We start from the raw sequence: 23,999 nt of genomic DNA on the forward strand, positions 1-23,999 counted from the left end.
GTTGTTATGCCACTATATACCTGTGACACATTAGTGCGTGAGGCATGGTTGGGAAATGAACTTCATGCTTTCCATTACACAGTTCCATGAGGTCTGGACCAAATTGATGGACTGGCTTGAGGAGGCTGAGAAGGGTTTGGACTTGGAACCGGATTGCAGTAATGACCCAGAAAAGATCAAAGTACAGCTATCAAAGCACAAGGTATGATTTGCAAGTTGATTTCAATGTCGAGGCATCGTTATCTGTGAGTGGTACGAGGTGTTGTTGGTTGTGCATTTTCTTTTCCATGCGCATTTGAAAAAAAAAATCTGATCAAAACCCATTGGTGTGCGTGTGTGTCCGTGTGTGTGTGTGCATGCATGTGTGTGTGTGTGTGCATGTGTGCGTGCGTGTGCATGCACGCACGGGCGTACACGTGTGTGTAAGTCGATGGTTGTAATCTCCATATTCAGGTTTCAGAAGGTGGGACGTTTCCAGACAGACAAGACAGACAAAGGGAACTAATTGCTTAACTCCACTTATTGCTTCACGTGGACGGGGTAAAACACGTCCATACCCACATCACCATAAACAATCCATAACCTTAGCCCAAACAGTATCTTAGGCACTAACCCCCCACCCATGGACGACACTGAGAAATTACTTCTCAGGTCTGATGGTGTTTACCCTTCACGCCTCCACTGTGGACACCACCCACACGTTTGCAGTACAAACATAGACTTGACCACATCACTGAGGCCACCTGCAACCTCTGCCATGCCTCCCCACACACATTGAAGCACATTATGGAAAACTGCGCAGTCCTGGTTCCCACAAAGACAAGAACACGATCCACGAAGCTCCAGGGAGATCGATTGACTTTCTCCATGCTGCAGGCTTGTTCGAACAGAACTGAACGGGGTTAACCACCAACAACAATAACAACAACTATGTTGTAAAACACTGTATACTTCTTTTTTCATGTCACTTCATTTTACATCCTACTTGAGACTCACAGATAGACATGCAAGATGTATCACAGGTTAATTAAACGCATCAGTGGATGAATTAAACGCTCACTCTCTTCAATTCAATCTCTTCAAACCTCCAGGTCTTTAAAACAGATGTTCACCACCATCTCTTATTTTTCCCCATCCAAAACCTTGATCTTTTCTGCCCCCATTAATTCACCCCAGATCCACTTTTTTTAAATACCGACTTCTTTCCTGGAAGTCCTAGCAGTGTCCATGTGTTTTATACCTGTCCCACCCCTCCCTTCCCCTGCCTCCTCCCCCAAGCCCTCTCCCTCCCACAGATCTCCAAATGTCCCTGCTCTCAAATGTTGTACTTGTGTGTTTCCCTCTCTCTCCCCATCTTGTCTCCCGCTCCCTTTATCATATGGTTTATGTGTCAATTTGTTTTTTTTGTCATTAATGTTAGCTCTTACACGAGCCTCGATCTTGTATACAAAAAAAAGAAAAAAAAGTGAAGTGACAGGCGTCATGGCTGTTGATAAGAAAACAAGAACATTCGCAGATTATGTGATAAAAAAACAACTGTTGGCTCTATTCAATTACAGGAGTTTCAAAAGACCATGGGTGGAAAGCAGCCAGCATACGATACTGCGACGCGAATGGGACACGTGCTCAATGAGAAAGCCACATTACTGGATGATGAGCAGGGCCTGGAGATGATGCTGAGTGAGCTGAGGGACAAGTGGGACACCATCTGCGGAAAATCTGTGGAGAGGTGAGAGCCACATGTGTGATATTTGTGGTGTTTGAGCCTTACACATGTACAGTCACGTGAAAAAGTAAGTACACCCCATTTAAGTTTTGACTTTTTCAACATATTTCAACATACAGCTATTTGATCTTCATTTCAACAATATTGATAGATAAAGGTGATATAACATAACAAATATCATGAAACATTTACATTTTGTAGTCCATTGTATAATTTAAATAAATATAAATGCAAATTTCGCATGTGGAAAAAGTAAGTACACCCCGACATTTATCACCACTTCAAATACCTAAAATTAGAATCAGGTGTATCAGCTCAGGTGCAAATGTTTAGAACATCGTTAGAGAGGATCTTGGAGGAACCTGTCTTATTTAAACCTCAGACATTTAGTTTGGTTTGCTCTTTGTTGTTGAAGTGTGTGGCGTCACCATGCCTAGATCAAAAGAGCTCTCTGAGGCCTTCAGAAAGAAGGTTATAGATGCCTACGAGTCTGGGAAGGGATTTTAAAAGATCTCCAAACAATTTGAAATCAATCATTCGACTGTCCGGAAGATCATCTACAAGTGGAGAAGATTCCAAACAACTGCCAACTTGTTCAGGCCAGGCCGCCCCAGCAAGTTCAGCCCGAGAGCAGACCGCAAGATGCTGAAAGAAGTCTCTAAGAACCCGAGAATGTCATCACCGGACCTACAGGTAGCTATTGCCACTGTTAATGTCAAAGTGCACGAGTCTACCATTAGAAAGAGGCTGCACAAATTTGATCTACATGGTAGGTGTGCCAGGAGGAAACCTTTGCTGTCCAGAAAGAACATCAGGGCAAGACTAAAGTTTGCCAATGAACACCTAGGCAAAGACCAGCACTTCTGGAACAAAGTGCTCTGGACAGATGAGTCAAAGGTAGAGCTATTTGGCCACAGTACCAGAAGACATGTTTGGCGAAAACCCAAGACAGCATTTGACCACAAGAACCTGATACCAACTGTAAAGCATGGTGGTGGAAATATTATGGTTTGGGGCAGCTTTGCTGCATCAGGGCCTGGGCAGCTCACCATCATAGAATCCACTATGAATTCTTCATTGTACCAAAGGGTGCTTGAGGATAATGTGAGGCCATCTGTCGGAAAGTTGAAGCTCAACCGAAGGTGGACCTTCCAACATGGCAATGCCCCTAAACATACCAGTAAATCCACCAAGGAATGGCTGAAAAGAAAGAAATGGAGGGTTCTGGAATGGCCAAGTCACAGCCTGGATCTAAATCCCATCGAGATGTTGTGGGGGGATTTGAAATGAGCTGTGCATGCAAGAAACCCCTCAAACATCGCACAGCTGAAAGAATTTTGCATGGAGGAGTGGGCAAAAATTTCTCCCAGTCGATGTCAGAGACTCTTAGACAGTTATAAGAAATGCCTACTTGAGGTTGTTTCTTCCAAAGGGGGCAATACCACTTATTAGAGCCAAGGGTGTACTTACTTTTTCCACATGCGAAATTTGCATTTATATTTATTTAAATTATACAATGGACTACAAAATGTAAATGTTTCATGATATTTGTTATATTATATCACCTTTATCTGTCAATATTGTTGAAATGAAGATCAAATAGCTGTATGTTGAAATATGTTGAAAAAGTCAAAACTTTACATGGAGTGTACTTACTTTTTCACGTGACTGTATAATTTCATGCAGGAAACGCTTTTCCTATTCATATACTGTGTGGTCCAATCAGACCAATCCATGGGGAGAAGTTGTTGATTTTGTAGGTGTAAAGCTTGGGCGACCTGAATTCACTGTGGGCCTGCTTGAATTTGAACCCACCTGTCACTGTGCTTGTGGAGTTGTAATATAATATAATATGTGTTCCTGGCAAGGATCTTCAATGCAAGAGGCCATTAGGTCCATAAAGCCTGCACAACGTTTGCCAACCTATGGTTGTTTGTCCATGCTCTATCCTTTTAAATGCCGTGCGTCAAGCAAGAAAGCAGCACGTACCATTTTTTAAATCTTTTGTATGATGCGGCCGGGGTTTCAACCGCCGACCTCCCAGACTCAGAGCGGACACTTTAACCATTATGCCACCGAGAGTTCCACAAACTGCTTGGAAAAGGTCACGCACTCGTTTTGTAAATTCAAAATGCGAGAGCACACGTTGCCTGTTTCATTTACAACAATCATATGCCAGGAATGAATATATCATCTGAGAATAGATTTCCATGTTCAGTATTCGTGCTGTGAATATTTCCATCATGAGTTTTAAAAAAAAATTGAAAGCATTGAACCGGTTCACATAAATGCTCATTACTGGATGGCCCAATCGTTAAAAACTAATTTCTCCACCTGTCTGTGAACAATGCCATGGGAATTCTTCCCAGTTTGAAATTATTGACTCGCTCAAATATCACGCCCCATCAGGGAAAATGGCCTTAAAGTGCATGTTGTTGTTGTTGCTCAAATATCATGCTCACCTGAATTGTCCATTGCTCTGGAAGAGGTAGTCAACCATCTGCTATGCAAAAATAATTATATGTAAAACGCAGTAATCCTAACTGCCACGGGGATGTTTTGAGAGGAAGTTTAATCATGAGATGCCGACAGTGTTGCCCTGCCGAGTTGATTTGCAGTCGATTGTTCCTTACGGTTTGTCGTGACCTCTCACATATGGTGTGCAGGCAGCACAAACTCGAGGAGGCCCTACTTTTCTCCGGGCAGTTTGCCGAAGCTCTTCAAGTGCTCATCGACTGGTTGTACAAGGTGGAACCGCTCCTGGCCGAAGACCAGCCAGTGCATGGAGACGTCGCTCTCGTGATCACCCTCATTGAAGGGCACAAGGTTGGGGGGTCGGGAGGGGTATTATTAACAAAGGAAGAGTATGAGTTTGGGAAAATGTGAGGACTTCATCTTATGGATGACCTTTAGTTTAACAATTAAACAGCAACTGAAATAAATAACATGAATAAAGCTTCCAATTTTGTGTAATTGTATAACTGTTGATCATGGATCTGAAACACCAGTAAAGGCAGAAAGGTAACCAGAAGGATAACATTCTCTCTTTGTCATCTCGGTCATAATTTTAGTTTTATTCAGAGCTTTGGACTCAAAAGATGTGGAGGAAGAGATTATGAGGAAGTAGCTTTGCTATTTTACTTCTCCTCAACATTCATGGGATATATGGTTCTCGCAGGCATTCCAGAAGGAACTCGGCAAGCGTGCGAGCAGTGTTCAGGCGCTGAAGAGATCGACCCGAGACCTTCAGGATGGCAGCAACGCTGGAGCCCAGTCCTGGGTGCACGCTCAAATGGCTGAGCTGAGCTCGCACTGGGAATCTGTGTGCAAGCTTTCTCTTCAGAAGCAAGCTCGTTTGGATGCTGCACTTAAGCAGGCAGGTTTCCTTTGATTCTGTCAGTGAAACGAATACCCTTGTACTTTGTGTGGCTCACCACTGCTCATTGTCAACTGTCCCTCCAATTACTTTCTTTTCACAGGTCAGGATTTTACATTTGCTTTCCTTCTCTTGTCCAAGCGCCGGTACTCACTTCTTAGTTGTAATCTTTGCTATTTATAAAGGAAATGTGTCTGCATTCAGTGAATTTGGAAACTGTTAGACAAAGACACATGTATTATCTCTCTGGAAGCGTCTCGGACCTGGAATTGGCATGGTGACAATACTTATATCTTTTTCCCCACAGTCACCTACCCTAACCCTAACCTTGAGAGAGAGGGGAGGGAGGGCACTTTTACGCAGGTTATAAGCCAAGTTTATACTGGCTCCATTCTATTGCTGTCATCTATAGTCAATGCTATAACAGAGTTGTGTGTGTGTGTGTGTGTGTGTGTGTGTGTGTGTGTGTGTGTGTGTGTGTGTGTGTGTGTGTGTGTGTGTGTGTGTGTGTGTGTGTGTGTGTGTCAAATATATATATATATTCTGTAACCACTTGCATACTTTAAAAGTAGGAGGGACTCCCCATGGAGAATATTTTATTGATGAATCTGATGTCATAGGTTACATGTTAGGGCAGCCATATTAGATTAGAGGAAAAATATTTGGACATCATTTTCTCCAAAACCACGCAACAAAAAATTGAAACTTGACATGTCATGAACTCCTCATGAGGTGTAAGGGTGGTAACTATGACATCATCAGTGAAGTGGTATTCCAGCCACAGTTCAAAATCTTTATCCCTAAAATCTGAAACTTCATATATCTGATCTATGACCCAATGTGAGTGAATCATTTAATTTATTATGATGTCATTCGATCACGTGGTCTTGGTGTCATCATTTTTCTCAGAGATGGCTGAACGGATCTTTGCCAAACTTTCAGGGGTTCATCAGTGAGTGTCAGGGAGTGTTTTAGGCCAACATTTTATTTTTTTTGGTTTTTAGAAAAAAAGAAGTATTTTTTGGATTCTTCTTTTAATTGCTCTATAGTGCCTAAGCCTTTGTAGCTATGTGAAAGGTATATTAAATGAACCCCAACCCTATTCCTTCATGAGTGTAGGGAAATGTTTTAGGTTCCCACAAAAGATAGACTGGGCAATGCTGGGTACCCCTGTTAGTTTCAAATAAAGCTGGGTTATAAAAGGAAGAACCCCTTGAAATGGGATATCCTGCTCATAGAATAGAAAGTTGTTTTGAAACAAAATATTCTTTGCAACAAGCAAGTTGGTGTTGCTGTTTATTATGAAGCTGTGTGCACTGGATGCTCCATAGTGACGCAAATTGATCGTTCATGCTTGTTTTATAGGCAGAGGAGTTTCGGATGCTCGGTCAGGGCATCATGGACTGGTTGGCTGAGGCGGAGAAGACTCTTCGGTTTCACGGAATATTGCCTGAGGAAGTGGAGGCTGTGCAGTTGCTGATTGAACACCACAAGGTGATGGTCCACATCCTGTCAGCGGGATTTGCTTTTTAAAACCGGACACAGTGGCTTAATGAGCCTGGTGTTGGCTTAGCGGTTAGGGTGCAGCTTGGGATCCTTGGATCCTGGGTTCAAATCCCGGTCGATCGCTGAAATAACGCCAGGGGGTTGACCCAGCCTGTCATCCCTCCGAGGTCGGCAAATTGAGTACCAGTTCACTGGTAATTCCCTGTGTGTCGCAAGAGGCGACTAACAGGGTTAGTGGCAGGAAGGGCATCCGGCCATAAAACATTGCTTCAAAAAGGGGACCATGGTGCCCAAAAAAGGCCAACCCCTGCTCTGCAGGGAAACATGGCCTCCAAAGGTGGGTTTTTTTTTTTTTTACACACAGTGGCTTAATGGATTAGAGTAGAGATTCTTAACCGCCGGTCCACGGAAGGAGAGCTACCGGTCACTGGAGTAATGCCAGAATTTTTTTTTTCTGCCACTCACCTGCTAGCGTTGACTGATGAATTCATATGCTGTATAATGAAGCAAGTGTATGTTTGTATCATCCACTCCAGGGGTGGATCCAGGATTTTTTGAAAGGGGGTTTCCAGAAATGAAGGGAACAGGGTACATACTCGCCTAGATGCTGTGAGCACGAAGCTTTCAAGGTGTGATGTCCGGGCCCACATAGAGGGCCTGGAAGCTTTGGGATTTTAGATGCTCTTAAGTACATTCTGGGCATCTGCTGACCACATTGGATACATGTTGAAAGGGGCAGGGGCACCTTTGGTTTGATTGTAAAATCTATATAAATAAAAGCCTTAGATATGTTTCTGCAAGCAGTCGCTTGCCAAGCCAGCCAGTCCTTTTCAACCGTTTTGTCGGAGTCCTTGCTTGAGTGCTTAAGTCACCTGGCGAGTGCCCTTCAAACTGCTTGTTTTGCAAGCCATGGCGATGCATGGCAAAAGTACTCCCACTGTCATTGAATATAATGATCAACGGGCAAAGTTTAGGCCCCATCCTCTATATATACACCACCCTCTACACCGCCCGCAAGAGTTCAATCATTGGACTCATTAAGTGTTGTACCTGAGAAGAACGAGATTGTTAATTGTGTTTACAGTGAAATATACGAAGCAACGTGTTCAAAACACTAGGCTGCGTGTATTATGTGGGGTATAGTTAGTATATTTTATTTGTTTTTTCATGGTTAATTTTGTAGTTAGTTTTATATATTATTAAAATTATTAATATTAATTATATAGTTGGTATATTTTCACTTACTCCACAATCAAAGTTTGTAATTTGCTCCAAAACAAAATGTGTTTATTGTAGTAATTAATTCATAGTATCTGAATTCATTCAGGAACTCTGAGGATGGATTGTTCATGAATATTCATTAGTAGAACTTATGTAGCAATCTGAAACAGTTTCCATTCATACTGTGTATGTTCGTTAATATGCAGCGAGAAATTATAGTTACACTTTCCATGTATATATTTTTATACACGAGTGCAGAACCCACTCTGAGCCCCCACCAAGCCTAAAGTTTGATCTGTTCTTAGGCGCCATGACGGTACATGGCGTATCAGTGCAATATATTTTTTGTTTTTTCCTGGCAATGAGTAGAATGAGTTTTAATGGCATTCCATCTTGCTCATCAAGTGTACTCAAAGGTGGGTGACATCAGAGGCAGCTAAACTTGGCAATTTTCAAAACTAGGTAATTATAAATAAATTATACATATATATATATATATATATATATATATATATATATATATATATATATATATATATATATATATATATATATATACAATATATATATAATATATATATATATAATATATATAAACAACAACCACAAACAACATGCATTTTAAGGCCATTTTCCCTGCAAGAGCGGGGGTTAGCCAAACGGGGGTAACCCTAATATATATATATATATATATATATATATATATATATATATATATTTATATATATATATATATATATATATATATATATTTTTTTTTTATATATATATATATATATATATATATATATATATATATATATATATATATATATATAATATATATATATTATATATATATATATATATATATATATTATATATATATATATATTATATATATATATATATATATATATATATATATATATATATATATATATATATATATATATATATATATAAAAGATATATATAATATATATATAAAAGATATATATAATATATATATAAAAGATATATATAATATATATATATATATATATATATAAAAGATATATATAATATATATCTATATATCTATATATCTATCTATATATATATATATATATATATATATATATATATAAAAGATATATATAATATATATATATAGATATATATATATATATATATATATATTATATATATCTTTTATATATATCTTTTATATATATATTTATTTATATATATATATATATATATATATATATATATATATATATATATATATATATATATATATATATATATATATATATATATATATATATATATATATATATATATATATATATACAGTGGGGAGAACAAGTATTTGTACACTGCCGATTTTGCAGGTTTTCCCACTTACAAAGCACGTCAAGGTCTGTAATTTTTATCATAGGTACACTTCAACTGTGGAAGACGGAATCTAAAACAAAAATCCTGAAAATCACATTGTATGATTTTTAAGTAATTAATTTGCATTTTATTGCATGAAATAAGTATTTGATACATCAGAAAAACAGAACTTAATATTTGGTACAGAAACCTTTGTTTGCAATTACAGAGATCAGACGTTTCCTGTAGTTCTTAACCAGGTTTGCACACACTGCAGCAGGGATTTTGGCCCACTCCTCCATACAGATCTTCACCAGATCCTTCAGGTTTCGGGGCTGTCGCTGCGCAACACAGACTTTCAGCTCCCTCCAAAGATTTTCTATTGGGTTCAGGTCTGGAGACTGGCTAGGCCACTCCAGGACCTTGAGATGCTTCGTACGGAGCCACTCCTTAGTTGCCCTGGCTGTGTGTTTCGGGTCGTTGTCATGCTGGAAGACCCAGCCACGCCCCATCTTCAATGCTCTTATTGAGGGAAGGAGATTGTTGGCCAAGATCTCGCGATACATGGCCCCATCCATCCTCCCCTCAATACGGTGCAGTCGTCCTGTCCCCTTTGCAGAAAAGCATCCCCAAAGAATGATGTTTCCACCTCCATGCTTCACGGTTGGGATGGTGTTCTTGGGGTTGTACTCATCCTTCTTCTTCCTCCAAACACGGCGAGTGGAGTTTAAACCAAAAAGCTCTATTTTGGTCTCATCAGACCACATGACCTTCTCCCATTCCTCCTCTGGATCATCCAGATGGTCATTGGCAAACTTCAGACGGGCCTGGACATGCGCTGGCTTGAGCAGAGGGACCTTGCGTGCGCTGCAGGATTTTAATCCATGACGGCGTAGTGTGTTACTTATGGTTTTCTTTGATACTGTGGTCCCAGCTCTCTTCAGGTCATTGACCAGGTCCTGCCGTGTAGTTCTGGGCTGATCCCTCACCTTTCTCATGATCATTGAGGCTCCACGAGGTGAGATCTTGCATGGAGCCCCAGACCGAGGGAGATTGACTGTCATCTTGAACTTCTTCCATTTTCTAATAATTGCGCCAACAGTTGTTGCCTTCTCACCAAGCTGCTTGCCTATTGTCCTGTAGCCCATCCCAGCCTTGTGCAAGTCTACAAATTTGTCCCTGATGTCCTTAGACAGCTCTCTGGTCTTGCCCATTGTGGAGAGGTTGGAGTCTGATTGATTGAGTGTGGACAGGTCTGGAGACGGCTTTGCGGTCGGTCTTTGCGGTCTTTGTGGTCGGAGACGGTCTGGAGACGTCTTTTATGCAGATAACGAGTTCAAACAGGTGCAGTTAATACAGGTAATGAGTGGAGAATGGGAGGGCTTCATAAAGAAAAAACTAACAGGTCTGTGAGAGCCGGAATTCTTACTGGTTGGTAGGTGATCAAATACTTATTTCATGCAATAAAATGCAAATTAATTAATTAAAAATCATACAATGTGATTTTCAGGATTTTTGTTTTTAGATTCCGTCTTCCACAGTTGAAGTGTACCTATGATAAAAATTACAGACCTTTACGTGCTTTGTAAGTGGGAAAACCTGCAAAATCGGCAGTGTATCAAATACTTGTTCTCCCCACTGTATATATATATACATCTATCTATAATTCCAGCAATCTCTGTGTGTCTGTCTGCACCCACGTACGGGCAATGCCCTAGTCTATCTATAATTCCAGTAATCTCTGTATGTGTGTTTGTTTGTTTGTTTGTTTGTCTGTGACCGCTGTTTCTCGACAACCACGGGTCCGATATACTTTAAACTTGCCAGGTATATTGCTGGGGACCCGAGGATGTGCCTTTTCAAGGTTTCATATTAATCGGACAATTACTTACCGAGCTATGTCCAAAAAACGATTCAACCAATCAGAGAGCAGCGAGCTATCGCGTGTGCCGAACGTGGCGAACACACTCTGCCTCGGACGGCACATTTGAGAGCGTATTCATTTATTTCACGTTGGCAAACTATGTTGCCGCTATGTTGGCGTTAAACTATGTTTTAAAACTAATTAAAACCATTTCATGTAAATAGAGGGGGGGGGGGGGATTGTCACTGTACTCGCAAGCCGTTCGCCGTTCGCTTTGGCGTTGCGAATGGCCCAAAACATTTCATGAACCAAACCATTTCATGTAAAGCGTTCGCCGTTCGCTTTGGCGTTGCGAATGAACCAAAACATTTCATGGACCAAACCATTTCATGTAAATAGAGGGGGGGGATATAATTTTAGATATATATATAGTACGGGCATGCCCTAGTCTATCTATAATGCCAGTAATCTCTGTGTGTATGTATGTATGTATGTATGTATGTTTGTTTGTCTGTGACCGCTGTTTCTCGACAACCACGGGTCCGATATACTTTAAACTTGCCAGGTATATTGCTGGGGACCCGAGGATGTGCCTTTTCAAGGTTTCATATTAATCGGACAAGTAGTTACCGAGCTATGTCCAAAAAACGATTCAACCAATCAGAGAGCAGCGAGCTATCACGTGTGCCGAACGTGCCGAACAGACTCTGCCTCGGACGGCACATTTGAGAGCGTATTCATTTATTTCACGTTGGCAAACTATGTTGGCGTTAAACTATGTTTTAAAACTAATTAAAACTACTTTGCGATTCATCGTAACTGCGATTCGTAACTGCCGTTCGCTTTGGCTTTGCGAATGGACCAAACCATTTCATGTAAATAGAGGGGGGGGATTGTCACCGTACTCGCAAGCCGTTCGCTTTGGCTTTGCGAATGGACCAAACCATTTCATGTAAATAGAGGGGGGGGATATAATTTTAGATATATATATATATACACAAAGAATTAAGTTAAGCACCCCCCCCCCCCCCCCCCCCCGTTTTTTTACAACCTCGCACATTACAAGTTTGTTGTCGTCAAAACAGTGTAATATACCCATGATATTGCTATATTTTCTGGAGAAGTGATATTATGGTCACATAAAAACATAACAATCATGCCGTTTTCAATATTTTATTCTGAATAATTTAAGGTGAAATTTTTTGGGAATTTTAGGCATATTTTCACCTCAATTTAAGTATGGAGCTATAGGTCCATCACGGACAGTGTGGATGACGTTTATGTTTTCTAACGTACAGTCATTGTTCTGAGAAGACCTCTAGCGATCTTTGCGTCAATAACGTGTGTAGGACCCACGTGATCGGATCACTGACTCAACCAATCACTTTTTTTCACTTTGATCACTCAATTTCATCAATGGATAATTGCTAATGTCATACCAATCATTATTTGATCTCACATACCTTAGAATATATGCCAATGTATACATATACACAAAGAATATATATTAGGGGGTGCTTACCTTAATTCGTTGTGTAGGGGTGCTTAACTTAATTCTTTGTGTATAGTACGGGCATGCCCTAGTATCTATAATGCCAGTAATCTCTGTGTGTCTGTCTGTGACCGCTGTTTCTCGACAACCACGGGTCCGATATACTTGAAACTTGCCAGGTATATTGCTGGGGACCCGAGGATGTGCCTTTTCAAGGTTTCATATTAATCGGACAAGTAGTTAGCGAGCTATGTCCAAAAAACGATTCAACCAATCAGAGAGCAGCGAGCTATCACGTGTGCCGAACGTGGCGAACAGACTCTGCCTCGGACGGCACATTTGAGAGCGTATTCATTTATTTCACGTTGGCAAACTATGTTGGCGTTAAACTATGTTTTACAACTAATTAAAACTAATTTGCGTTTCTTTCGCTTTCCTGCGCGTTTGTGCACGCTATGGCGATTTCTTTACCAAACTCCGCAAGCCGTTCGCTTTGGACCAAACCATTTCATGTAAATAGAGGGGGGGGGGGTTGTCACCGTACTCGCAAGCCGTTCGCTTTGGACCAAACCATTTCATGTAAATAGAGGGGGGGGATTGTCACCGTACTCGCAAGCCGTTCGCTTTGGACCAAACCATTTCATGTAAATAGAGGGGGGGGGATTGTCACCGTACTCGCAAGCCGTTCGCTTTGGCTTTGCGAATGGACCAAACCATTTCATGTAAATAGAGGGGGGGGATATAATTTTAGATATATATATAGTACGGGCATGCCCTAGTATCTATAATTCCAGTAATCTCTGTGTGTCTGTGTGTTTGTTTGTTTGTCTGTGACCGCTGTTTCTCGACAACCACGGGTCCGATATACTTGAAACTTGCCAGGTATATTGCTGGGGACCCGAGGATGTGCCTTTTCAAGGTTTCATATTAATCGGACAAGTAGTTACCGAGCTATGGCGATTTCTTTACCAAACTCCGCAAGCCGTTCGCTTTGGACCAAACCATTTCATGTAAATAGAGGGGGGGGATTGTCACCGTACTCGCAAGCCGTTCGCTTTGGCTTTGCGAATGGACCAAACCATTTCATGTAAATAGAGGGGGGGGATTGTCACCGTACTCGCAAGCCGTTCGCTTTGGCTTTGCGAATGGACCAAACCATTTCATGTAAATAGAGGGGGGGGATATAATTTTAGATATATATATAGTACGGGCATGCCCTAGTATCTATAATTCCAGTAATCTCTGTGTGTGTGTATATGTGTGTATGTGTGTGTGTCTGTGACCGCTGTTTCTCGACAACCACGGGTCCGATATACTTGAAACTTGCCAGGTATATTGCTGGGGACCCGAGGATGTGCCTTTTCAAGGTTTCATATTAATCGGAGAAGTAGTTACCGAGCTATGTCCAAAAAACGATTCAACCAATCAGAGAGCAGCGAGCTATCACGTGTGCCGAACGTGGCGAACAGACTCTGCCTCGGACGGCACATTTGAGAGCGTATTCATTTATTTCACGTTGGCAAACTATGTTGGCGCTATGTTGGCGTTAAACTATGTTTTAAAACTAATTAAAACTAATTTGCGATTCATCGTAACTGCGATATGCGACCTTCCGGACAGTCAAATGAGGACGTCACTTCCGGACTTACGGATAGTCATAGTGACGACGTACTGATGCTGAACGTGGCGAGCAGACGCTGCCTCGGACGGCACATTTGAGAGCGTATTCATTTATTTGACGTTGCAATCTGTGTTGATTGTTGTAAGGTACGATCGATTGTAGTACACGTTTATAATAACTCTGCCAATACAGGCCCGATTAACTGCAGCGCCATCCGAGCTGCGGCGTCGGGACGATACATTCATTGTACGGTCACATCACGCACTTACGGGCACGCCCATGGGCCCATGGGCACGCCCATGCATGCATGGGCGAAGACATTTTTTTTTTTTTTTTTGGCAAGGAACGGGCACCCACGTACGGGCACGTCCTAGTATATATACACAAAGAATTAAGTTAAGCACCCCCCCCGTTTTTTTACAACCTCGCACATTACAAGTTTGTTGTCGTCAAAACAGTGTAATATACCCATGATATTGCTATATTTTCTGGAGAAGTGATATTATGGTCACATAAAAACATAACAATCATGCCGTTTTCAATATTTTATTCTGAATAATTTAAGGTGAAATTTTTTGGGAATTTTAGGCATATTTTCACCTCAATTTAAGTATGGAGCTATAGGTCCATCACGGACAGTGTGGATGACGTTTATGTTTTCTAACGTACAGTCATTGTTCTGAGAAGACCTCTAGCGATCTTTGCGTCAATAACGTGTGTAGGACCCACGTGATCGGATCACTGACTCAACCCTACGTCTCATAGACCCTGTAAGCCGTCGTATGCGTTGCTGTGGCAGGTTGTTCCATTCCCGATGTAATGCACGTTCCAATTCATCCAGATTGGCTATTGGAGGGACCATCTTCGCAATTTGTCGTCCCAACATGTCCCAAACGTGCTCGAGGGGGTTCAGGTCAGGACTGTACGCAGGCCAGGGGATGGTTGTCACAGCACCTTGCTCCAGCAAGGCTCGGACGCGTCTCGCACGGTGAGGCCTGGCGTTGTCATCCATGAAGATGGGTCTGCTGGCGAGGGTGTGGTCATCGAAGTGCGGGATTACGGTGGTATTCAGGATTTCCTCGGCATATCGCTCTCCGTTGAGGTTACCTCGCACAGTTATCAGGTCCAAGGTGCTGTGACAACCATCCCCTGGCCTGCGTACAGTCCTGACCTGAACCCCCTCGAGCACGTTTGGGACATGTTGGGACGACAAATTGCGAAGATGGTCCCTCCAATAGCCAATCTGGATGAATTGGAACGTGCATTACATCGGGAATGGAACAACCTGCCACAGCAACGCATACGACGGCTTACAGGGTCTATGAGACGTAGGGTTGAGTCAGTGATCCGATCACGTGGGTCCTACACACGTTATTGACGCAAAGATCGCTAGAGGTCTTCTCAGAACAATGACTGTACGTTAGAAAACATAAACGTCATCCACACTGTCCGTGATGGACCTATAGCTCCATACTTAAATTGAGGTGCAAATATGCCTAAAATTCCCAAAAAATTTCACCTTAAATTATTCAGAATAAAATATTGAAAACGGCATGATTGTTATGTTTTTATGTGACCATAATATCACTTCTCCAGAAAATATAGCAATATCATGGGTATATTACACTGTTTTGACGACAACAAACTTGTAATGTGCGAGGTTGTAAAGAAACGGGGGGGGTGCTTAACTTAATTCTTTGTGTATATATATACAACAACAACATGCATTTTAAGGCCATGTTCCCTGCTAGAGCGGGGGTTAGCCTTGCGGTCCCTATGACAATCTTCTCCATTTTGCCCTATTTTCTGCATCTCTCCTTGTTAGGAGTATGTATATGTCTCTATATATGTCTCTATATATGACATATATGTCTCTCTCCATATATATATATAGATATATATATATATATATATGTATGGGTCATTTTCACAATAGGGGCACAATAACGGTAAAGACAAAATGCAGAAATGAAGTTGCATTCACAGTACCTATTTGTGGTTCAAAAAAATCTATTTATGTCCAGGAGTGTTGCCTGTAATCAGCAACGCTAGCTAGATTTGGGGTAGTTTGGCAGAAAAAAATTTGTTTGTTTTGCCGTTATGTCTTTACCGTTATTGCCCCAACGGTAAAGTCGTAACAGTAAAGACGTAATGTTGTAGTACTAACAGAGGATACACGGTAAAGACAATCCAGTTATAGCCTAAGGCCGGAGGTTGAACTCCATTATGTCCCTTGGTGGCACAATCATATTTCCACTGACCAGCTCATGTCCCCGTGTGGCTCTATTGGGTAGTAGGACAATGTAGGTGGATCATTAGTTTCTCCGCACAACAAGATAGGCCCGCATAATTGCCATGGTAAAGGGTATGGAAATAGGCCGAGGAGTATGACGAGGTTCGGGCGCTTTGGTGCATTCCCATTTCCATGTCGGGGTATTTATTCCACAGAAAAAAATCGAAGTTTAAACGGAGGTTGAAATATCAATTAACCAGTTGCTTTATTACAAAAGCCACATGAAAAAATACAGAAAATCCTGAACAAAATACAGAAAATCCTTAACGCTGAATAACTTCAGTGAAGAAAATTATCAAACTCTCTGGAATTCACGGACGTCGCATTGAATCGCAACCAGTTGCTCATTGTCGAGCTCGAATGGGGGTGGTCCCTCAAACTTCACTTTGGTCAGAATAAATTTTTCTGACACCGACTCCAGATCATCCCTTTTGGGCCAGTCATATCTGAATTTCACCCGATCCCCAACTCTCTCAGGGAATTTCATGGTTATGGTCTCACCGGCCCTTTCCATCATTCGACCTATATAGAAGGTTCCCTTGGACCTGATTGTGAAATACACAGCATAGTAACAGTATGCCTGCTCAATCAGCGGTTCCGCTTGTTGTTCACTCAATTTTTCCACTCGCCAAGCTTTCCAATACATGTAATCATCGCGATCCTCGGCAGACGAGGATTCAAGATCATCGACAACAACGTCATAATTTTCCTGCCAGCGACGCTGAAACCGTTCTTTCTGCCCAAGTGACAATTTGCATTCTACTCGCGCACTAAGGGAGGCCTTTGTATTTGACCCTTGAACTGAAGATATCTCCACTTCCACAGGTGAGTGACACTGGCAGGAAATCTGACCATTAGACCTAGACCTAGACCTGAAATGTCCCTACCATTAACTTGGTGTCTTTACCGTTATCCCACGTTGTAACGGTAAATATAACGGTAAAGACATAATTCATTCAGTGGGTCCAAGATGATGCGCCACTGCTACCATTTCACATCAAAATCCACCTCAATACCAATTACTAAGTCACTATTCAGCATATCTGCATTGTCTCCACACAATTAGCTTGTGAACTGGACGAACTGTAAAGACGGCGAATTTGTGAGACATTCTGAAATCATAAACTTCCCTGGCACTTTTCCAAACAGTCTGCTTTCTTCAACGTCGTTTTGGCTTCAAAATGGCTGCCGGAAGACCTCGTGGCCTTGGCGCAACAGCAGAGACTCCTATTTATCCGCACAGGGAATTAGAAAATCACTTCTGTCCACAGTGGATAACGGTAAAGACAAGTCAAAAAATATAATAATCAAGAAATAGGGACAGTTTGGAGAAACTTTTTATCCCATATTTTTTTTCATTGGCACCGTGGTTCATATTATGGGTGCATATTATGTGCATCCATCTGAGCTATCAATTTAGCAATAAGTTGGAAACTCAGGATTGTTTCTTGATTATTATTTTTTTGTATTAGTGACTGTCCCTATTCACCCGTAAAACGGGGTGAATAGGGACAGCCATAAAAATCCTATTTATTCCTATTTAACCCATATATGTGGTTAATAGGGACTATAAGTTGCTTTTTAAAAAAACAAGAGAACACTTTCAACCCAAATATCAACAAATCAGTATGGTTATCAATTTTCAGCAAAAAAAGTTTCCGAACTTTTTTTCAGTTTGTGTCCCTGTTCACCTTGCTGTCCCTATTCACCCCATTTCACGGTACTGTAAAAAGTTATTCGAGATGTATGATGTACTGAAGTATAGATAGCAAAGATCATTAATTACGTGGTTCCCAATTGGTAGTCCACGGTCATTTATCGCTGACTTTTGCTGGTCCCAACCATTGGTTGGCAACTATTGCATGCCTTTGATAGGTCTAATGATCTCTTCCTGCATTGAAGTTCCTTGTAAAGGAACTCGTATTGATATTATCAACACTTGTGACTTTCGTTGATAGTTATTTTGATTTTCACCAACATGCTCAGCATAGATTGCACTTTAGGGCAGCAACCGTTTGTGAACAAGGAGTTCTTGTTAACTTTTAATCAAATTTACTTGTGTCTGCTGCACCTGCCTGCCATTTTGTTCTCATTGGGACATTGTGCTGCACATATTTAAATAGAGGTTTCCTCCCAAGTCTTCATTCTGGATTTTATTCCTGCTCTTTTTGTGGATGGCACTACATCAAGTGCATTGTACTTTGCACAGGACATTAATCTGGCTACACTACCTTGCATGTTCGTTACTTGTAAACCTGATAGACGTTCTGATACCTTTAATGGGGAGTAAGCATTCAGGACGGTATCGCCGCTTCCGACATTTCACCAATCGGTTGAGTGTGGGGTTGATGCCATTCAATTTTTAGGACCTTTCTTGGTGGAAAGACACTGTGTTGACCCGTTCTGTGGCTCCATGAATACTTTACGATTCTTTGTAACATCTTTGCTTACACAGGAGTTCTTGGAGAGGTTGGAAGAGCAGCAGACCGAGGTGAACCATGCGGTGACAATGGGTGAGACAATCCTGGCGATTTGTCATCCGGACTCGTCCACAACCATCAAACAGTGGATTAACATAATCCGTAGCAGATTTGAGGAGGTGAGGATGATTATGATCCCGTTGATTTTCCTGCTTTGGCCTTTTTTCCAATCCATGCTTCAAAAGTTGGAAACATTACATTTCTTGTAAAATGCTTTGGTTTTCTCCACCGAGTTGTTCAGATTGAAGGATCGTAGCCTCAATGGTTTTATCATGTAATGCACACTCTTTTGTCTGCATGGTGCCTGAACAACTTCAAACTTTAATGATCTCAAAAAATCTAATAAGCCCTTAAAAACAAATCAGTTCCGACTTGTATCATGAAAATGGTACAAAAGAGTTTGGGATGAATTGGCTGCAGTGTCATCCACTTGACGAGGAACATGCCTTCCATGGCTTCAGTGACACAGTGTACTGACCCTCAACCCCACAGGTGTAGTTTTGTGGTTGCCATCAGCCAGTACTAGCTCATCCACCTTTTGATGGCGTTTTCTCCATCAAAGGTTCCACTAGCCCAACGATGAGCTTTTCCAACCCATTGATGTTACATCAGACTTTTCCTTCTTCCAGTCTTGCTCCAACCTTGGATAACCTATAAGACTGTGAATGAGGTTTCTTGGTGTCTCGGACTTGTCTGGTGATAATTGCATCATTGTGTAGTTGAAGCATTTTATAATGATAACCATTCCACTGGTTAACCCACTTCACCCTCAACAATCACCGCCAAATTGTCCCCGACTGCTTACACAGCTAACCCTCACATCTAAGGGTCGTTCCACTATCTGCAACCTGTGGAGGGGGTGGTTGGGGGATTGGCACCCCCATTGTGTTAACATGAAAAAAACGTCACTTCAACAATGGTGTCGCCATCTGCCTTTCACCTTATATTGTGTGGACCTCAGACGGATCATTTTCCAACTGAAACACACGTGCAGCCAATTGCTCTTTTCTTTACATATACTGTATAGTGATTTAATTTAAAAAAAAAATTTTTTTTTTTAATTCTCACCCATTTTCACTGTCATTGTTTGTGTGAATTTTGGGGTCATGTGCATGATAATCAGACCCACAAAACTAGCAATCTTCCTTTCTTTTTTACTTTCAAAATGGTCACTTTTATACATTATTAGTATAATATATTATTATACTAATATTATTATACTTATTCGTATAATATCATATTATCAGCCCATCTGGAGATGGGGTTTTGCAATTACGTGTGTGTGTGTGTGTGTGTGTGTGTGTGTGTGTGTGTGTGTGTGTGTGTGTGTGTGTGTGTGTGTGTGTGTGTGTGTGTGTGTGTTGTGTGTGTGTTGTGTGTGTGTGTTTCTGTATCTGTCATTTTTTTGTGTATTTTCTTAGCTGTGTTCGTAATATTTCCCATACGGGAAGAAGAAGAAGTCTGAATACAAAGCAGATGGGGATGGACTTTGCATTTTCAGATGCTTTCTAGTTTTTAGTCCCCTACCAGTGTACACCGGAGGGGACTATAGGTTTGCACGCCGTCCCTCCGTCAGTCTGTCAGTCTGTCAGTCTGTCAGTCCGTCAGTCCGTCACGCAAAGAACAGTTTTCCGGACTTGTTTTCTAAACTCTTAATGCTAATGATTTCAAACTTGGCACATGGTTTCCTCATGATAGGTTACAGATCAAGTTCGAACTTCACGACGTTTCGATCATTTTTAACAAAGTTATGCACTTTGAACTTTGGGAATTCTGATAATTCTGATGATCCTTAACTCAGTGCCATTTTAAGTTTTAATTCCCTTCAAAAAAGATTTTCTCTGCAATAATAGGACCGATTGAGGTCAAATTTTCACCGTAGTGGGGACTCGGTCTGTAGAATATTTTAATGGTAATTATGACATCACAGGTCACGTGGTTCGGCCGCCATATTGTTTTTCGTGAAAACACGAAAACCCCTTTTTCTCTGCAACGGCTGAACAGATCGAGGCCAAACTTTGCAGGCAAAATCGCATACCCATGACGAACAAAAAAGTCGCCGAGCATGATGTCATGCGTCACATGGTTTCAGAGTTATGACGTTTTTAAGCATGAACCTTTAAAACCGAGCTCCTCCCTCATTTTTGATCCAATCGAGGGGAAACTTCACATAGCTGTTCAGCAGGTCAGTCTACTAAAACGTCCTTTTGGAATTTGCGATAGGGCACGTGGTTTGGCAGATATCGGTAATTAAACGAAAATATTTTAAAAATGGATATCTCTTGTTTATTCTTGAGTTCTCCTCAAGCCGCACCACGCGTCCTCGGCCTCGTCTCGCGAACGTCAACGGCGTAACACAGTGCGCGCTTTTGGGGAGGGGCGGAGCCAAGCCGAGCAACATATATATACACATCGATCATTGATCGTGAACCGGAAAATATAATAAATTACTGATATTTAGCGACTCGAAAGGTTCTTTATCAACAACTTATTTTCTCGTGCTTCTGCTGACCTGTCTGCAAGGTGTATAAATCGAAGTCCCGAGTGCGAATCACAGGTGAGCCCGTCCTGAGGTAATTAGCGATTGGGAACGATTCAGAACCTGTGGATAAATAACCCTTGGTAATTTCCCCAACAGTTTTCCGGACGACAGACTGCCGGTAGGGGACATGTATTGCAGCGCAATACTCAGAATTCTTCTTATTCTTTAATGTCCACTATTATTCCCCCACTTGTGGTTTTGGCTGAAGGAAGCTTAGCCCAAGCCTTTCACGAACTGGCTGGCCTGCCCTAAGTAGTTGGGGCAGAAATTTGTAATTTGACCAGGGTGCCAGCAATAGCTCGCCGACTCTTTTTGAAGGACACAGTGGGATCTTTAACGTCCACCAGCGAATTTCAGCAGACGAGACACCCAGTTTAAAGTCCATCTGAGGAACAGCACACACATTGATGAATCACCCTGTCTGTGAACAGTGTAGAGCTGGGTTGGGATTGGAACACAGGCTCAACAGCTTGGAGGCGAGTGTGCGTACCTCTACGCCATCTTGTCAGCCATTGATATAATGCAAGTGCATAATATTGTTCAAATATTTTATAGAAAATGCTGTCACAGGCTGCAGCAAGTTATCCTGCAAACTAATGGTGCTTCCATAAGGTAGCATGGTTAAACAAACACTATTTTACTGTCTGTGTGCAGGTGCTCATGTGGGCTCGGCAGCACCAGGTACGCTTGGAGACCTCTCTCAATGAGCTCCTGTCCAACTCTCGCTTGCTGGAGGACATGCTGTCTTGGCTGCTGCAAGCTCAGGATATGATCAGGCAAAGGGACCAGGAATCCCTTCCTGAGCAGATAGATAGTCTCCAGTACCTCATCTCAGAGCACCAGGTGTGGGGATGATCTGACATGCCAGACATTTGCCTCCTCATTTAATTTTTTTTTTTTTTTTTTGTATACAAGATCGAGGCTCGTGAAAGAGCTAAAATTATATAAAGTAAGTTAGTGGAGGGTACCCCCCACTCCTTACCCCCAACCGACATGACAAGCTACCAGTGTTTTTGAGTGCTGTTTATACACAGTGGATGAATTTTTAAAACAATTTCATTTTTATTCAGCTTTTTCATTTCTTACATATGAACTCTTGTATAATTATTTAATTAGGCTTCAGTTTCTCCTCCTCATTCCCAACATCCAAATCTCCACTAACATAGGAATGCCCAGTCTGGAGCCTACGATATTTAGTTCTCATTTAGAGCCTTTCAATTGTGATATCTTTTGGCATTTATTGGGCAACGTAGTCATGTGAGCAGATGCATCTTGGGACCCCATTTTGTACCCTTGGCATAAAATAAACTTTCAGTATGAGATAGTCATCCATGCTACTTGAACCTTTTTCCCTCAATGATGTTTCCTCCACTTCCCAGACATTTATGGAGGAGATGATGAGCAAACAGCCAGAGATGGAGAGAATGACAAAGTCCTACAAAAGGAAACCTTCAGCCTCCGATGTGCATCTGTTTGACAGAATTCGAGGCAGTGAGTTATGCTATTAGTGAGAGTAACAGTGAATATGAGGTATTGTCCATGGAAATGTGTCCTCACTCTCTAAAATGTCTATTTCTGGTTAAAAACTCTTTTATTTATAGGAAAACGTGGTGCACCACCACTGGGTGTCGTACCGACGCACGCACAGCCGCTTGAAACCAAGAACCCACGCGTCACTCAACTCTTCAACAAATGGCGACAGGTTTGGCTAATGGCACTGGAGAGGCAAAGAAAACTCCAGGACTGCTCGGAGAGGCTGCAGGAGGTGAGATGAACTGACATGGAAAGTCAGCAATGAATTTGCCAGTTTTTTGTTCCCATTCAAGCACATAGCTGTGATCCCAGGTTCAAATCTCACACAGTGCAGATGATTTGTCCATTGCCTGCCAATGTCGTTGGAATCCAAGTACAAGTGCATTTTTGTGTCCTGATGTCCTTCTGCATTTGATACATGTACCTCCATGAGCTTTTCGATCAGTTATTTGAGCATCTTCCATGAGCCAAAGAAAAGGAAACTTCACAGCATACGAGACTAGATTGCTTTAAAATACCTGCTGTACATTAAAATGTACTTTGCCTTGTGGGAAGGAGAGACAGACACAAAAGTTCAGTTGGTCATATCGCCCAATTTCCAATGTGGTTACAACGTGACTCAATTAAAAACAATTAATGGATATCAATTAATGGATATGCTAACCCGGGTGGGCATTTTGTGTTTCCTCTTTTTACGAACCTTTTATTCTCTCTTTATTTTCCCTTCATATGATTTCAGCTGAAGGATTTTGAGAGCTTTGACTTTGATGTGTGGAGAAGAAAGTACATGCAGTGGATGAACCACAAGAAGTCCCGTGTGATGGATTTCTTCCGACGGATTGATAAAGACCAGGACGGAAAGATAACCCGGCAAGAGTTTATCGATGGAATACTGTCATCTAGTGAGTTGCTACTTTTTCTTTTTGTATAAACCAGGTCAATTTTGCGAAAAAGATAACCATGGAGGCAGTTTTTGTTAACGGGCAGCTTCATCAAATAGAGGT

General features: G+C 41.5%; 1 protein-coding gene across 1 annotated transcript in view; it reads left to right on the forward strand.

Annotated features, from left to right (window-relative positions):
* The window catches only part of LOC137411853 (microtubule-actin cross-linking factor 1), a 237,442-nt gene that overhangs the window by 201,699 nt on the left and 11,744 nt on the right, over positions 1-23,999 (forward strand). Inside the window, exons 76-85 of the mRNA XM_078786818.1 lie at positions 83-202; positions 1,560-1,729; positions 4,393-4,552; positions 4,905-5,106; positions 6,472-6,596; positions 18,896-19,039; positions 22,117-22,305; positions 22,842-22,953; positions 23,064-23,227; positions 23,735-23,897. Coding sequence (XP_078642944.1) covers positions 83-202; positions 1,560-1,729; positions 4,393-4,552; positions 4,905-5,106; positions 6,472-6,596; positions 18,896-19,039; positions 22,117-22,305; positions 22,842-22,953; positions 23,064-23,227; positions 23,735-23,897 — 1,549 coding nt within the window. The remainder of the gene's footprint in view (positions 1-82; positions 203-1,559; positions 1,730-4,392; positions 4,553-4,904; positions 5,107-6,471; positions 6,597-18,895; positions 19,040-22,116; positions 22,306-22,841; positions 22,954-23,063; positions 23,228-23,734; positions 23,898-23,999) is intronic.

The sequence above is a fragment of the Myxine glutinosa genome, chromosome 11 (genome assembly GCF_964187855.1).
Source record: "Myxine glutinosa chromosome 11, kmMyxGlut1.1, whole genome shotgun sequence".
Taxonomy (NCBI): Eukaryota; Metazoa; Chordata; class Myxini; order Myxiniformes; family Myxinidae; genus Myxine; species Myxine glutinosa.